Consider the following 18,958-nt stretch of genomic DNA (forward strand, 5'->3'; position numbering starts at 1 on the left):
GATCAACAGTGTTCATCCTGATTAAATCTGTTAGCCACACATGGATTTTCTAAATGCTTAATCAGATAATAGTTTAAGAACACTATTCTTCCTACCTGCTACCTCTATTATACATCTTTAACCATCATGAGATAATGAATACTACTAACTTTATTTCATAAACATTTCTATATTTTGTGATTTTATTTTAATAATCAAATGCCTATGTGGCTAGTTTGATTACAATACCTGCTGGACTAGGCATGATGGGTGTTCCTGGTGGTCCTCCACCTCCTGGAGGACCCTAAATAATTATACAAAATTTCAGTAAATATAAAGCATTGCATTAAACACCATAAGGAAAAACAGAAGAAAAGTTAGACTGTATAATAATCCAATTTGAAAATAAGAGAGGAAATATATTTTCTTCATAATTTATTTTCTTTGAATGCACAATCATTTGAATATTATGCAAAACATAATTTAGCTTAAATATGTTGAGACTGTTTTGACAAGTTTCCAAAAACAATGAGCCTGTAACACTGATTTATTATTCATGACTTAATCATATCAGTTTTAATGAGGTTAAGGAGAAACCATTTACTAGGGTCTTTATAAATCCATAAAACAGAAATAATTCATATGTATTTTTGATTTAGTTTACTGCAATTTCCGTACATTTTGTATCACTAATTTTTATAGGAAACCAAAAGATATTTACTTAGAGATTTATATTTTTAAAAAATGCATTGATACTATTTCTTTTTTCTGTTAGCATCAACTGCAACACTTTTGGAGCATTATACCTTCTGCTACCCCATCAATTAGAAATGAGAAGCAATGTTGAATAACGCTGTGGGTTACCAAGGCTGCAGCTACACAATCAAACTGAAATGGAGATTAGGTAATTCTAAAGTTAATTCAATTATTTCATGCAACAAAAATAGATAATTCAGGCAATAAGTTTTAAAATTTTTCAGATACTCTACGCACAGTGATCAAATTAACTCATAAGTGGCTGAATTTTTACTTCATTCTGAGTGTGTAGATATAGTCTATCAATTATTTCAAATAGTATGTATATTTGCTATTTAATAAAAACTTAAATTCCATTTCAAATAAAAGACTATAACTTCATAAAATTATGTGTCGTGCTTATTCTTAAGTGACTTTAATAAAAATAGGTTTTACTAAAATTTTCTTATTTTCACTTTTGTTTGATAGAAAATGTGAAAAAAGGTATATTATACTTCCTTAGTTTGTATAGCTTATAGGAACATTGAGCACCAAGTTCACAGGTCCAAAGCCGTGTGTGCTTTTCACTATGTTAACAAAACTCCATCTCTATGGAGAGTAAAATACTCATTGATTTTCTTCTAATGCACTTCTTTTTTTCTTACTCCAGTTAGCCACCACCTCTGAAAATTTTTTAAGGAAAGATTTCCCATGTTACCATTTCATCCTTTCTTCTCTGTTAGGCATTTTCCCCTAAATATTATAACAAATTTTCCTTTATAGTGGGCTTGAGATGTAGCAAGGATCATAATGTGATGATGGTCAAAAGATCATTTGTAAGTTTAGGAAGTCATATAAAACCTGGTAATTTGGCTCATGTTTGTAATTCTAGCAATCTGGAAGGTCAAAGTGGGAGTACTGCTGGAGCTCAGGGGCTCAGGAGTTTGAGACCAGGCTGAGCAAGAGTGAGACCCTATCTCTATTAAAAATAGAAAAAAAAAATTAGCCGGATGTGGTGGCGCACCCCTGTAGTCCCAGCTACTTGGGAGGCTGATGCAGGAGGTTTGCTTGAGCCCAGGAGTTTGAGGTTGCCATGAGGTAGGCTGATGCCACGGCACTCTAGCCTGGGCAACAGAGTGAGACTCTGTCTCAAAACAAAAACAAAAACAAAAACACAAACAAAAACACTTGTTATTTTGACTTCATGTCTATTTGAATTATTGGAAAATTTTCAATGCAATAAATAATAAGAAAAATAGGTATTCTCCATTTCTAAGAACAACAAAAGCTGCATGATTCACTTTAGGACTGGGAGAAAGTTTAATGTCTTCTTAGACTTTGTGTGTGGCATGTGGTGTTGGGGAGGGGGTGTAGATTATTTTCTTGGAGAACTGCAAATTCAAGCATATCATTGTGTAACTGGGGATGACTCTCTTCATGATTGGACAGAGAGTATTGTACCGGTTTTCAGAAACATATGCTGAAGTAAAACACAGTACTCAGGGCAATTCTGGCCAGATTGATAACTGTTCTACTAATGAACATCAACATATGTACTGAGGTTGGCAGATGAAACAACTCAAGATGTTCATTTCTTGGCCAATACACGGGGCTATTCTTAACATCTGGACAACTATTTCATTGCCCAAATAAAACGTAACATCAATTCTTATGAGCAAACAAACCCAATTGTACTTACTACATAATTCCCAGGAGATGCTGAGGAGTATGGTATCTGCAACATGAACAGGACAAAAACAAATGTTTTGACTCCTGTTAAGGAGGCTGACCTAAAATCAATTTATTTCCTGACTTTTATCAAGTTTTAAAATGTATCACAAAGGAAAGTAAAGGAATTTTTATCTGTTTAAATGCTGGAAAATGGAACTGCAATATTATCTTGGATTTATAAAAAAGAAGGTGCATTTTAGTCAAGAAGAATTTAGGCAGAATTACCACTTCAAGTTATATTGGTTTCATGTCAGTTGTACACATTGCTTGATGCTAATGACTTATTCTGTAAGTAGAAGGATATACATTTGTGCAGCTAAAAAATGGGAAACCAGAATTTTTCAAATCAGAAGCCTTTACAGATGCAACTTCTAAGCTGTGTGTATTTTTTTTTTAAAAGACAGGTTTCAAGGTACAACATTCATGCAGTACAGGTCTATACTTGATATATAGACCTTATCTTTCCCCTTTCCCTTTCTAATTAGCTACTAAGAAATAATATAATAAATGCAAAAAGTTAATATGAATCTCCAAAGACTACTAATTTGTGGGGATCAGATATGAGTAAGAAATTCCTTCTTTCTCTTCAAATCAAGCTCTTAAACTAAGCTCTTTTCTAAAGATTAGGAAGTATTTTTTTTTTTTTTACTAGAGAACATCATCCAAGTTTTAATAATACATATACACATGCTGAAATGGAAAAAAAAATCACAGCATATTGTTGAATGGTAAAAAAACTGAATAAAATATTCTGAATAGCAGGAGCCAATTTTATACATCTTATATTTGTGTACTTTCACGTAGTGCCTTGCCCAAGCAAGATCACTGCCTGAAATTTTTTTTTTTTTTTTTTTTTTTACTTCAGCTCTTCATGGGGGTACAAAACCTCAGGTTACATACATTGTCCGTGTTCACTGTGATAATTTAAGAAAAGAAAATCTAGAAAACCTGTATTTAAAAATAAGCCCTGGAGTGGATATTAATAGGGAAAGTTAAATCCAAATAATTTCTTTTTTCACACAAGCTCACTAACTAACTAGCATGAAGACACTGTACATCCATAAGAGATATTTTTGCCTTATTCTGGCAAAAAGCCAATAAATTACTGTTTATTTGAAGTTGGACAGCCAGGTCCAGAACAGGACCTTTAGAGTAGGGAAAAGATGATATTGCCTGTATTCTAAACCCTCCCTCCACCCCAATACATGTCATATAATTAAACATAAAAGTAATATTAAACACAAAAAGTAAGTAGAAGTACAACAAAGTTACGATTTCCCCTTGATAAACAATTCTTTGATGTCTTTTGGAAATATTTAATATTATTTGAAAAGCTTTTCTCCTCCTTGTTTGGTATCTTTGCTTTGCCTTAAGCACCGACCACATGTCCCTGAGGCCCTGCTTGGTCTGCCCACAAGTAATTGGGCAATGCAGATGGCCATCACTAGGGGGCAGCATCACTAGTGATGAGGATACTTCCACTATACTATCAGTACTGAGATTTTTTTATGGCAGTAAGTATTTACCTGATTTGGTGAATGAAAACAACTTTGCTCTCTTGGGCCCCTTTCAGTTCATGATCTACCCATTCATCCTCTATTTTATTTATTTAAACAAGTGCATCTGCCTTTGCCAAATCACTGACTTATCCATTGGCCCCTAAGACCAATTTCATCTCTATGCCCTTAGCACCTGGCTCACGTTCTTCTGTCATGCTATATTGCCTACCATCATTCTTAAGCAACTTCAAGAGGCAATCTAACCACCCTTTAGATCTTTGGAATTTAGTGCATTGCCTTCCTTTACTTTATTCCTGTTTACTGTCCTCTCTTCCACTTATGAGTATGACCACATTCTAGAACTCTTTACACAGAGATCTGGACAACTTCCTTGCCTGACATCTTTCTTATTTATCATGATACTTAGAAAAATTACTCTATATTCCAACTAGAATGGAAGGAATCACAATTGCTCCATGTGTATTTACTTAGTGGATTGTTTCTCTATTAGTTTATGACTAAATTGCCTCTGCTACTCCCCCTTGCCGCTGTCAGCATTTTTATTCCTCTTTCCAATATCTTAAATTCATTATCCTGAAGCCTACTTTGTTAATTTTCATTTCTTTATCACTCCCTAGCCAAACTTTGTTTTACAGCAGAGATTTCCTGGAGGGGAACACAAACAAGGTTGGGACAAGGTCTAAAATATAATCATGTTCTCCAACTTCCACCTAGTCTTTACTAACCCTTTGGCTCTGATTTGTAGTGTTAGCCAATTTCTGTGGTGTAAATATTCCCATATGACAGATATTAAGCTACCAATGGTTTAACAACCAGGCTCACAAAATTCCTAAACACTTAACAATTGACCCTTGTGAGTTGGCCTTCATGATGGTTATACCATCCTGAGTGGATACTTTGGCCTCCTGTCACACATTAACACCATCAAGTTCTTGTTATGTCTTCATTTCCAGCTCAACACTTCATTGTTTATAGATTTAAATTTTCATGTATGCCAGGTAGAAAAAAACAAACTTTCTATTTGTTTCCAAAGCTAGCTTTTCCAACCACCCCATTCTCCTAAGTCCTTGCTCATTTTATATTTTTAATATCTCCTTCTTTGTGACTTCTTCAAAGAAAGTTAAATATAATCAACATTTTAAAATACTTTCAAAAATGTTATCTCATTTAGTTGTTCAGTTTCTTTTCATTTTTGCTCTGTCAAGCTGTTTAATTTTGCCTTAATACTATTTATACTTCGTATTCTTCAATGCCCTCATTAAAAATCAGTATTTGGGCTCCTACCTCTAGAGCTTTCCTGAACTTGCACTCGTGAAAGTAACCAGCAAGATCTGACAGCCTAGTGTGAAGGACATAAAATATAACAATATAGATGGAAGTACTATGCGGGTACAGAAGATATATTTGAGCTGGGAAGCTGGGACTAGATGCCTACCAAAAAACAAAGAGGACTGCTATAAAAAAGACAGAAAGAAAAAGAAAGAAAAAAAGAAAGAAAAGAAATATGAAAGTACATGGTTTATTTGGGAAATGGCAACTAATTTTATACAGCTGCTGCAGTGAGGGACTTGGAGGGGACAGTGGCAAATGATGAGGCTGCGTGGTCAGACTAGGAATGAATTTATGCTGTAGGAAGTAAGGAGTCACAGGCTTTAGAGAGACATGTTCGAATTCATGTTTTAGAAAGATAAGTCTAGAAGCATCATGGAATATGAATACAAGTTAGAAGACTACGCAAAAAGTCCAGGCAAGAGATGATAAAGAGAGTTGCAGGCAGTGCTGATTAAGTAGGAGAATTTGAGAGTCATTTCACAAATTACTTGGCAGGGCTTGGTGACAAACTAGGTGTGGCAGAAAAAGAAAGGAAGAAATTAAGGTAATTCCTAGGTTTTCAACTTGGTGACTGGGTAGATGATGGTCTTACTTATTTATACATAGGGAATTCAGGAAGCGAGGCATGTTTGGGGAAATGTCTGATATGTTGAATTTGAAGGCATTAGTAGATATTGAGGTAGAACTGATGAATAAACATTTAGAAATATAGGTCTAGAACTTATTAGAGATTGGGACTAAAGATACAGCTTCAACTGAATAAATTTCCATTTTGTGCTAGACATAATTCTTGATCTAAAATTCGACTGGATTTTGTGGTAGCTGAAACCACACGGAAACATTACAATGAATGAAAAGAAAACAGCCTAGCAATGTAATTAGAAAACACTACCAGCTGAGAAAGGGTGGATAATGTGACTGGATGAAAGTCAGGAGAAAATACCTTATAAAAAAGTCAAACAAGCTAGACTTTTAAGAAGCAGGGAGTGGATGCAGCTTGGCTAGGAAATCTCTAAGCCAGGCTTATTTTTGAACGCTGTCAGGCTCAAGGCTTTTTAACCTTTCTGTGGCATACCTAAAAATAAATTATAAAAAGAAATACTTTAATGAAAATACGGAAAACTAAAGAAATATTAAGATGAAAGAAGAAAAGAAATTAACAGGTATTTAAAACAAAACCAAGGAGTCAAAATCTCAGACATCAGATGAGGACAGAAAATAAATTATTGTGTTTGTCTGATACGTAGGAGGTCACTAGTAACCTTCAGAATAGGACTTTCATGGAAATTGAAATGGGTTGAGAGGCCAATTCAACAAACCTTCATTCATGACCTGCTATGTTTCAGGAACTATACTGTCACATAGTGATGAAAAAGACAGGAAGGCCAAGGAATTCATTATCTAGCAGAATGGTGGTGAGTGAGTGGGAGAGACATCAGGATGGTGGTTTGAAACTGAGGAAGGGTGGAGAGAAGTTTTCTATCAGCTCCCCCCTCCCAACTCTAGAGGAGTGGAGACACAGGGATTTAAGGTTGTCTTGGGATTTTGTTCATTAGCATAACACCAGGGGAAAGTACCAGTCAATGGAAATGGATAAATGGAAGACTTATTTGGCAGAGTGAATGAGCAGGATATGTAAAGAAGCAACAAGAGATGGAATAAAGAGAACAGATAGAAGAGTTAGCACTGAGAAGAAAAGAAAATTTCTATTTCTGAGGCAAGAAGGAAGAAAGATGACTAAAGGTCTAAACCTTCTAAACTTACCTTTTTTTCTATGTTCCTAGCTCAGTTGTATTATTCCCATTCTCCCAGATACCTTGAGTCAAAGGCTTGAAATCACCTTCAACTTCTTCCTTCTCTTTACTACTAAATCCTCCCTCTAATCGTACCCCACGCTTCATACAAAATACCCATTAAGATGAAGTGAAAGGTAAAAATGAAGACGTAGAAAATAAAATCAGAGAGATGCAAGGTCAGAATTCTAGAATTAGAAGACCGTATTATTTGACAGAGAAGAAAATTAAGAGCCATATATATTGTCTGGCTAAGCTAGACAGATAAATCAAGAGCTGTGATGAGAATCTAAATATTCTAAGCTCTAATACCCATAATTGTAGTGCTGTGGTAAGGGTGGAGAAGTAAATAGAGGCCTTTCATTTTTATTTTTTAAATGATCAGTAACATTTTTTTAGCAAAGTACCTTTCTTCAAGTGTGAAGTTTAAAACTACCTTAGCACTGGAAGTTTAAAACTAGCAAGCACTGGTTTACTAGAAACCAGGAGGAATAATATCAAACTATTATCTGTGCCAGTGTAAAGTTGAAAATATTCTATTATTTTTTAGTTCTCTTTTTAAAAAATGAGCATCTATTATATAAAGCAGAGCCTATTTGGAACAATGTATCTGTATTTCCCTTAGGCTTAATCACATAATAGATTCTCATTTTTTTCCTTAAAGGAGTTTCTTTCCTCTTTCTTTTTCCTGTCAAGCTAGTGAGTTGATGAATACAATGCTATATTGAACATTTTTTGGTTTTGCCTATTCCCTCTTCTACTAACAATTCCTTTAATTTTCTTTGGTGAGCCATTCCTACCTACTCCATGTGTCTTCGGTGGGGCTCAGTGAGCAGGCATGTGACCTAGCCCTGGTGGCTGAACTATTGTACCCCCTGGCCAGAACTGTTTCATGAAAGAGCATATGACCAGCAAACCCACTTCAGTTAGAGTAATTTCTAGTACCTTTGTTTAAATGATAAAATATTGTATTCTTTTGTGCTCAACTGGGAGCTGTGAGGTAGTATGTGTGGAGCTTCACATAGTCTTCTTGATATGATGAGGGGAACAAAGATGAGTGACAAATAAAGACTGGGTCCTGATGACATTTGAACTCTTGGAACCAAATGTGCTCAAAGCCAAATATATACCTGGACTTTTCAGATACATGGTCCAGTAATATTCTCTTTCGACATGAATCTAGTTTGGTTGGTTTTGTGTACCTTGTAATCAAAAGTGTTTATTTTCAATAAAAATGCTTGATACTTAATGATTGGAGCTTACTGTATAGCCAAACCAAAATGAGCAATTCCTTGTGTAAAAGATGAAAAAGGAAAAATTAGAATTGGGGGATTTGTAAATAAACTTCTAAATAAGAACCTGAGACCAATACTGCAATGTTCAGAGTCAAGGAAATTAAAAATAAAAATCATACTTTATTTCATACTAGCCAATGAAGGGACCTTCGTGCATATTAACAAAAGGCATCCCTTCTGAGTAGATGCTCATAGGCTTTACAAGTGGAACACAAGCTGTATTTCAGCTCTCTACTGATTCCTTTGACTCAAGAACCTTTGTACAGTGCACACACTACACAAACCTACACAACGGACCGCTTTCACATGTTGAAGAACTCAGGGTTTCAAAGTCTAGAAGGAAAATCATCTCCAGGATCACAAAATTGAAATCATATTAATTTTAAAATTGATAGCTCAATTTTCAACCTATGTATATATTTATGTTACATTATTAAGAAAGAAAAATATCTGGGCAAACCACTGCCACAAATATATAAGGAGAATTCCTAAGATGTCAGGTACATAGAGAGATATGTGCGAATGGCAATTTAGCTAACAGGCACAAGGCAAAGGTGCACTTGCTTTCTGGGGCAGCAAGAGAGCAAACCTAGATGTAATTAATACAACAAGTATTATCATAATAATTTGGTCTCCACTAATGGAGACTGATTATATCTGGCAACTTAGTGATTATTATAGTTATTTTAGAAGATCAAACCATTTTATGATATAGACCACTATATGTACGCTATTGTAGTATATGCATAAATCACACTATTTCTATTTTTGAAAGTCTGTTAATGAAAATAGAATGTATGTTTATATTAGACCTTGAAGTGAAAAAATCATATAATTTCAAAAATTATGCACATTTTTCTAAAAATATATACAAAGCTTTTTTTCCTAAAAAGTTAATACAACTGATTGCAAGGCTTTCAAAAGCACGATATTTTTGCTGTTTTTGTTAAATGGTGGAAAGTGCAAAAAAATTTAAAGAATATATATATACTCACTGAATTGGCATTTGTTGGGTTTGGCCAAGGTCTACCTCCACCTGGACCCCTACAAAAAATATGATAAATGAAATTTTAACCTATGCTTTGAATATTTCACAGTAAGTAACAAAAAATCAAAAAATATTAACATTTACCATTTAGTTACTGTGCAGTTTGAGTTCAGCACTGATATTAGTCTTTTAATTTAATAGCTTTATTTCTTAAATCCAAAAATTTTATCATTCCATGAAATATTAATAGTTTTCTTCCCAAGTCAAATGACTGTTATTAAGCCCAGTTTTATTTTAATATTAAATTGTAATAGACAAAAATGATAATCACCTATAGCAGTGAACATATACATATATCTAAATCATTATAAAAACACTTTTGGAGTAAAAAGCACTAATTAAGAAATAAATATGAACTATAATCTTGTGACATCAATATAAGAGCTACTTCTATCTCATTCAAAAGGTAAATTATCCATATATATGAAATGATTGTTCTTATTAAATAAATATAAAAATAAGAATCTAAATAAAAATCTAAAAATAAATATACATAAAAGGTGTCTCAAGTTAGTTCCTTTTCATAAAAATCACAGTTTGTGTTTATTAAATATAAAAATAAGAATCTAAATAAAAATCTAAAAATAAATATACATAAAAGGTGTCTCAAGTTAGTTCCTTTTCATAAAAATCACAGTTTATCACATATGTATCTATATATTAATCTATCTTTAAGTGCTACTGATGATTTAGTTACTATTAAATAAGGGAATCATATTTCTTGTTATTCAAGGCAATGGCCAGAGTAAATCCTAGAAAAAATAGTAGGTAATCCATGCCAATATGTGCTAATAATACTTCTTTTTAGGGTGGAGAAGAATATTTTATATACCATAGCTTATAAGGACATGAAGATTTTTGTTTTAACAAAATTAATGCCCAATTAATTAAATAAAAAAGGTCTCTTGTCCTCATATTTTAGTACTAAATACTATACCTGAATTAATACTATCTCATGAAAAGTAGACTACTGTCAGTCCTTTGTAACTAGGGTCATTCAAAATTTCTCTTCCTTGTAATCACTAAGATAGTGAAAATTTTTAATTAAAAAAAAAACATGTCCCTAGATTCTAGGGACTTTAAATCTAAAGTGCTAAATGTTAGATAAAGAGGTTGACCAAGTTAGTCATCATCTTACCCATATTTGTGTGGAATATTTAAAACTGCATTTAGTTTTGTTGGGATTCCCTAGGGACATAAGCAGCAGGGAAGACATAAATCCTGTCCCTGTGCTCTATTAGGAATGCCCAATTCAGCTTGAGGAATGGAAGAAGATAAAAAGAGAACAGTGGGGCCTTGATCAAAGTTTTGCACATAGACAGAAAGAAGGTGAGGGGCATTTGTATTGTCTTTGGAAACTGTTGCCTCTCCAAGATGATGATGATGATGATGATGATGATGATTTTACAATTACTGGAACAATCTAGAAAAATGATTTTAAATACAAGATTCAATGTCCTAATGGACAGAAACTAAGGTAAAACATAAGCTATGTGTTGACCAAGTAAAACATTTGGGCGGTAAGACCCATCCACATGATTTGTGTAATGTTAAATCACAGTAAAGAAACCAGGAAATATTTATGTTAAGACAACATAAAAAACTACTGTAATTCAAATCATGGCAAAAACTTATATACAATGATGGTATGTAGATAATAATCTCATAATTTTGAAATGTTTTCAAATTTGTCTAATGTTAAATTAACATGCTACATTAAATGTCAAAATAAATATTTTGTATTTAATCACATTAAATCAAATGTTAAATTTGTGTCATAAATAACAGAAAATATTTTATGCATTTTAATTGTTTGATAATACCAACCTAGTCTTAGCATACTATGTATTTCATAAAAATTTCATTTTATTATAAGAGATTAAGTATTAATAATTCACATGGACAAGCTAAATTTCCCCCAACATTACCATTATGTCAGAAAACATTTTAAGTTTCACAAGTAGTGCTGGATAAAGTGGGGGTTACAGTAGTGACTAGTTCTATTACAACAACTACTTATGCTCAGTTAATTCCCACTCCTTTTGAGGGCCACCAGTATTATCAAGAAAGTAATCTACGAACTATAACATAGACATTATTTTGCATGGAAATTTCTACATAAGCACAGTTTGAATCAGACTCAAGTTAGCCTCATTTAAAAATAAAGACAAAAATGGAATTTAAAAGAAGTCTATATTTTTTGGTAAGGATGCTAATTTTGATGAAATCAAATCAACTATGACTACCAAAGAGAAAAATCCTCTTTTCTTCTGTAACTGACAATCATTTTATTTCAAGATAACTATACAAACTTTATAATTCTACAGGATATGACATAGAACAAAAAGATCCTTGGAAATCCTGTTGTCCTCTTAGTTTTTATAAAATAGCAATGTATATAAAGTTGAATTAGGACTGCTTTAATACTGAATCCTAAATTCTTTGGAAATTTTAAAAATGTAGGTAATTTAAAAATATACTACTATTCAAGATTCCTTTAAAAAATAATCTATAATGCACTTGGAAACATTTACATTTTGACCATAGTTTATAAATTCTACTTTAAATGACTTAAATTAAGCTTTTGCTTCTAAAGAGATATACTAGTTATAGAAACACTGAAAGTGAACTTTTATTTTAATTCTAAATGACACTTTGTGTAACTTATCCTGAGTTTAGAGCATGAAAATGTAAAGATTATATCTGAGTAACCATTTTCTTTGGAGTTGGCCAATATTTTTTAACAATGAATTGTCAAAATTTTGTTCCAAATGATTTATTCTACAATAAAGAAATACAGTTGCTGGTTATAATATATTAATAGCATTTAATTAGTGACCAGGTAGTTTAGGTTGGATATTTTTCCATTGTTATTACACTTTCATGGCAAATAAGTAAAAATGACAAGCTAGAGAAAAATCATCCAGATATGTTCCTCTGGCAAGTCCCTCCTGACCTCCAACACACAAATATTTTAGTTACTTAAATAGTTTAGTTAAAGAAACAGCTTAAGGTGACACCATTCTAATGTCTTTTCCTTAAATTTCTAAGTAGCCCAATATATAAAAGAAACGACGTGAAGAAAGCCACAAATACCAGTAAGAAATGTTTGTTTGCCATTACACAGACTTACTTTGTTTTAAAGATAATAAATTATGAAGTGAATTTTAATAAAGCATACTCTATTAAGTGCAATGAAGGCAATGTGTTTTACTTTTCATGTGTCTATAAACACATTTTTGCTTTGTTGAGGCCAATATCAATGTAATCATTATTCTCTCTAGTTGCATCTTCCATACTTGAGAAGTTTCCCTGTTAGAGGAAAATATTCACAAATGTAGAAATGTAAATATTTACATTTTGTTGTCCTTGAAGGAATCCCAATTTATAGAAAATTAAAAATGGCCTAAGACTCCAAATAAAAGAAAATAGGAACAAATAATGGAAATCAGACTCTGTAAGGCTTAGAGATTCTTTAAGAATCAGAAATTACATTAATAGTAAACTATTATGTAATAGAAAATATTTAAAAGTATTGGGGCATTCTTAAATAAAAAATCCAAACCCAAATATCAACAAAAATAATCATATTAAAATTTTTTGCCATAATTTTAGTCTCCATAGTCTAGGAAATTAAATATATCCATATGTATAACCATATATGCTTAAGCATATATGAGAAAGAAACTAGCCAATTTCAGCAGCTATTTTGAGTCTCTCAATGATCAAATGAAAATAATTTTTTTCTTTGAACCAACAAAACTAGGTTGATCTAAAGTTTGCCATATGGCCAATCATAATGTAGAGTAATGTATAAAATGATACTAGATACATTCTTAACATTTAATGCTAATTCTGGCTGATCCTAGTATTCAAAATTATACTCCTTAAATCTACTGCATTTTAAAGTGAGAATCTCAGGTAGGTAAAATTTATACACATCTCCATCCTATTGGTAAGAGTTTCAGCTTTTGACATAAGCACAAAATACCACTCACTCCTTTTTGTAGCAACCATTTAACAAAAGGCTAAGCCTTTGAGGAATTTAAGGAGAGTCAGATTTCATGTCTATCCATTTTTACTTTAAAAGTAAAAAGATGTAATAGGAAAATTTGACCTACTTTTCCCCCTGTTCTGTTAGTTTTGAGTCTAGCTGGTACCCACCTATTAACCTATTTTCTATTTCAGGCAAATTTACTTTCCATGAAAATGGTTTCAGAAACTTAAAAAAAAATCCCTATATACATCAAAAGAGCTTATTTCATATTAATAGGATATCTTCAATGCCATTAACTGATGGTAGAGTTGTTTAATTTGACATCTCAGTAATCAAAACATGGGCTGATGGAAAATGTATTTGAGGAGACATTCACAAACCTACATGGAACACTTTCATTATTTCTGGTAAGCTTTCTTTAGGCCCTATCATGGAATTGATCCTGTGGTGAATTAATGAAATCATTAACAAACACCTGGTGTATATGGGACTTTGAGGGCAAGTTGGATAATGAAAAAGTAATGAAAATTTCCTAATAAACTGCATTATATTGGATGATAGAAACTACTCTTCTTGGGTTGGAAAGGCTTTTCTAGTAAAAAAAAAAAGTCTTTCGTTTGCTCCTTATCTAATTGCATCTTGAATTTTCAAAAGAAAATTCATCCTATACCATGTAAAGTTCTTTAACACAGAAGATACTACCAGAGAGAATTCTTCCTGTGTTGAGAGTGGCCCACACAAAGCAAAAGTAAAGATATATATATACATATATATATCTTTATATATAAATTATAAGACTTAAAAACTCTACTTTTAGGAATCACTATGTATATGTTAAAATGAAGTTAACAATATTCAATTGTCTAGTTCTGTAGAGTTAATTCAAAGTCCTGGTATCAGCATCTCTTCATACTTTCTATAAACTCTATATGGAGACTATGCACTTATGAAAAAGAAACACGCTAAAAATCGTTATTTAAGGCACCTGAAAATAGGAAAAAATTAAAGCTTGCAAGGGAAGGAAGAAAAACATGAGATTATGTTATAAAAATGAAGCAAACACTACAGCTCATATTTAGTTCATTTTTATACTACACAGAGATTGAGACGCTCAAACTGTTTTACAAATTAGTGTCATTTTAGAAGACAGAAAATAGAACACTTTACTAAACAGAATAATGTATCATTTTGCTTACATGTTCATTCCAGGCATTCCAGGACCACCTAAAGCATTCAGTGGGGGTCTCATTGCACCTCCATAGTTCTGTAATGATAACCAAGGGTCAGACTACCACAAAACAAAAAAACAAAACCAAAGAGGAGGGGGGAAAGAAAGGAAAGCAGGTTAATGACTTCCCTACATAACTCCTGACTGGATAAGGCCTGTGTAATTCATTCCCTGAAGGGTCCACTCTTGTATTTTTCCTTCTATTTTAACAATTACTTTGGTTTATGTCTTTTAAAAACGATGTGAATATGTAAGATCATTGGTGCATGTTAAATGATTACGGTATGGTTGCAATTATAATATTCAATATATCTTTATTAATTTCCTAATATCTGTATAATAGTGAACTTTTTCAAATAAAACATTTCATAAATCCAAAATTCTGTTTTTAAAGAAAAGATTTATTCAACACGTTTGAAATTGTCAGACCTAGAACACTGACATAAGTCTGAAAAAAAAAAAAAAAACAACAGGTGAATACAAGAAAGTTGAATGTAAACTTCTGTTCACAAAATAATACATCCAACACAGAAACGCACTAATACATACAAATACACAAAAATATATGAAAACTAAAGTATACTGAAAATATGTATACATGAATTATATGACTCAATAAGCTTCTGTTAATATCTATTATGTCCATTCAAAGGATAAAAATATTTTAATGTTTTAATATGCATATGTTAGTTTAGTTGCCATACAGACCAAAAGGCTAATTTTATCATTATCATGTTAATATGTTCTGACATTATCAATGACTTTCACCCTTAGCTTTCTGACAACACTATTTCCTCCAACTTTTTTGAGGATTCTTTTTTGATTTCCTTTGCTGGCTCTTTTTATTTTGCTAACTCTTTAAATGTTGTTTTGCTCCGAGTTCTAGTGACAACATTTTTTTCAATAAATACATATTTATGGATAATCTTATCTACTACCATTTATTCAACAACTATTTATGTGTTAGGAATCCCAAATCTTTATATTTTATCATGATGTCTTTCCTAAGCTCCTAGATAAATCATATGTTGAACTTCACAGGGGTTGTTTCCATCTGGATACCATCTTACACTCAACGTATCTAAAAGTAAACTCAATATTATCTTCTCATGACTGAGTTTTTTACATGGCCTTCCTCAGTCAGTTCTGTGGCATCACCTTTCATACAATAGTCCAAGCTAAGAATTTCTAGGACTTCCTTGATGCCTCTCTTCCTTTTCTTCCAATTCCCATACCCAGTCAGTTACTACAGTCTGTTGATTTTACCTGAAATAACTCTTAAAATAGTGTTCTCTTTCCTATCACTAATCTTTGCCATTTACTGAGATTACTGTACTGTCTTAACTGGGTTCTCTAATTTAGTCTCTCCTGCTCCTAATCTATTCTCCATACTGCCTAAAGAGCTATCCTTCTAAAACTCAGTCCTGTTCATGTCACTTAAAATCTATGATGAGCACATTACCTATCAAATAAGTCTAAACTCCTGAGGATGGCTCTATGAGTTATTCACAGCTAAGCCCCAATCTATCTTTTCTGTCCTCATTTCCTATAGTTTTCACCTTCATTCCCTACTCCACACTATACCCTCTAGCCCTACTGGATTTCTTGAAGTTCAGAAACACAAAATACACTTTTATACTCATGTTAATTCATCTTTCTTGGTCTTTTGAGTAGAGGGTGCTAAGATGACAAGGAAATAAATCAATGAAAGAAGGTCTGTTAACTTCAGACAGTTAATCATAGTTGATAAATGAAATTACCTAGTTATATGCTGTCTTCATTGTTTTACTTACTTTTATTTTAAGGAAATTTTATCTAAATGTCTCAGTTTGTGAGCTATGAGATAGTAGAATGGTTTCTATCCACATCTGAGCCACTGGTTATAAGGACAGTTATTTCTTTCAACCTCAGGGTCAAGCATGGTAGCGGCAGCAGCAGGAGCATTAGCAATGGGTTTCTGAGAAAAAAGATAGTTACTGGAAACAAAATCTGAATGGTAAAGTATGCTAGAAATGCTTCACAAGGAAAGTCTCTCCTCATTTTTGGTCGTAGAAGATCTGTGTTTTATTTTATCAAGAAAAAGATTAATTTGCCTTATAACTCTGGACTTACAAAGACATTGGTTTGCCACTGCCCCATTTCCTCTCTCTGTCTTTCTGCCTGTGTGATCTTGGGCCAGTGATTCTCCCAGTGATTTCCTAATCTTAATTTCCTTATCTGTAAAGTGATAATATTATCTCACTTATAGGCTTGTTGGAGACTAAAATGAAATATAAAAGCACCTATCATAGTACTTGGTGAATTAAAAGCATGGCATATGGTGCTCAAAAACTGTAGCTGCTAACTCTTTTTTAACTCACTGTTAATTAGGGCCTAAACTAAACGAGTCCTCTTCTTATTAGCTTCCCAAGAGCCCTCAACTCTAACAGAATTAATTGCTTACATAAAAAGTATCTAGACTTTTCATATTATATAATAATTTTCCTTTATTTGTCAGTGTCTTCTAGTAAACAATTAGTACCTTGAAGGCACGGTATTTATTTGATTCATCTTTGTATACCCAGTGTTCAAGTATGGTGTCTGGCACGTAGTAGGCCTTCAATAAATGATGGGCTAATTAAACTGAATTGTCACAGGAAATGAGTAAGAAATTATTCAATACATATTTGACAGATTTACAAAATATTTTCATTTTCTGAATAATCTAAAGCAAAAAGAAATCAGAAAGATAAGAGAGAATAACAGCTCACTTTCCAAGTGGTATCAACAAAAGCAGAAAGGGAAGAGCTAATTTAGAATCACTGAATTTTAAAGCTGATTGCAACTATACAATTCCATCTGGTCTAATCTCTCTCCCAATGTAATGTTCCTGACAAAATGGCTGTTTAGACTCTGCTTGGAAAGTTTATAAAAAGTCTTCCCATGATTGGGCAGTTTAATTTCTAGAAAGTTCTTCCCTGTACTGAGCTGAATTCTATTGTGCATCTTGGATTTGAAAACACAGAATCAGTTTACTCTCTCTTTACAGGACAGCCCATCATATATTTCAGTCTCACCATTTCTCCACCCCAAGTATCTGATTTAGAAATCATATGTTCTACTTGTATATAACTTATTTACTCTTCATATTTCCAGAGAAACTATAACTAATTGGGTAATTTTGGTAAATTTTTCTGTTAATCATATGGCACTTGCTGAGCTCAAGAACACAAGTTATCTAAGTAAATCTTATTACAAAATCAACTAGAAAAATGACTTTAAATATGGTACTAGAAAAGGTATTTTTTCTTGATTGAATAGGTAATTTTACTTTTCTATTGAAAGGATACTAATATCATTGTACTTAGATCTAAAATAGAATAAGAGGTGGAAAAATATGCCTGGATTGGGGCAAACTTTTATTTTTTCTTCCATGCAGTAAGTGTTAATCACTTATTTACTATATTCTACATGTGTACTTTGCCTAACAACATAATCCAAAAATCATTATATATATATATTTCTTTGTTTTGGGAATTCAATTGTTCCAATAGATAACCACTGTTCTCCTTCACCACATTGATCTTAAGCTCAAAAAATTATGAAAGTAATATCTATGATAAAAAAAGAGATGTGTACTTTGTGCATAAAGCTAGACACAATATTCCAGAAACTTTTTCTAAAAAGGACAGATACATTTTGCTCTTGGATGGTACCTATATGATTAAATGTCTGTTACAAGAGTTGTTTTTCCACTATCTTTCAAGAAATACAGTGAATCTTTATCACAAATTTCATAGTTTATGTTTATATGTTTTATATAGCAAGTGTTATAAAATAAATGTCACAAGATTTCCCCATTCTAAATGATTTTACCTGACTTTTTTCCTGTTGTACCATTCATATGAATATGACTCACCTTCATTTAAATGCAAGATATATATAAGTAATTTCCTTTAATCCCTTTTACTTTTTATATTGTGATTTTTAGAAGTTATTGTAGGTAGCTGTGCTTTCTGAGGTAAATTCATACCAGAACACTTCAGTTCCATCATATTATATAGAAATAATATCAAGGGTACTGCTAATCCAAATGGAAGAAATAAAAATTCTTTGATGTTAAAAATGCCAAGAAAGAATTCATGGTTATAAATTTATTTATTAAAACTCATCAATAAAAGATCACTCACCAGAAATAGAAGCTTTCTTATATTCTATTGTAATTTACTTAGAACACAAAACATGTAAACACAGGGCTATTTATAACATACAGCATAAAGACCTGTATGCTTTTTATTTCTGCATTTTCAAATGAGATCTA

The 18,958-nt window shown here is 32.3% G+C and overlaps 1 protein-coding gene across 2 annotated transcripts in view; it reads right to left on the reverse strand.

The window, feature by feature from the left end:
- SSBP2 (single stranded DNA binding protein 2) overlaps positions 1–18,958 on the reverse strand; it is a 269,811-nt gene that overhangs the window by 22,511 nt on the left and 228,342 nt on the right. For both annotated transcript variants that reach the window (XM_045566334.1, XM_045566335.1), the window contains 4 exons: positions 14,627–14,694; positions 9,381–9,429; positions 2,414–2,449; positions 229–283 (listed from right to left, as the gene is read on the reverse strand). In XM_045566334.1, coding sequence (XP_045422290.1) covers positions 229–283; positions 2,414–2,449; positions 9,381–9,429; positions 14,627–14,694 — 208 coding nt within the window. The remainder of the gene's footprint in view (positions 1–228; positions 284–2,413; positions 2,450–9,380; positions 9,430–14,626; positions 14,695–18,958) is intronic.

Source organism: Lemur catta, chromosome 12 (genome assembly GCF_020740605.2).
Source record: "Lemur catta isolate mLemCat1 chromosome 12, mLemCat1.pri, whole genome shotgun sequence".
Lineage (NCBI taxonomy): Eukaryota > Metazoa > Chordata > Mammalia > Primates > Lemuridae > Lemur > Lemur catta.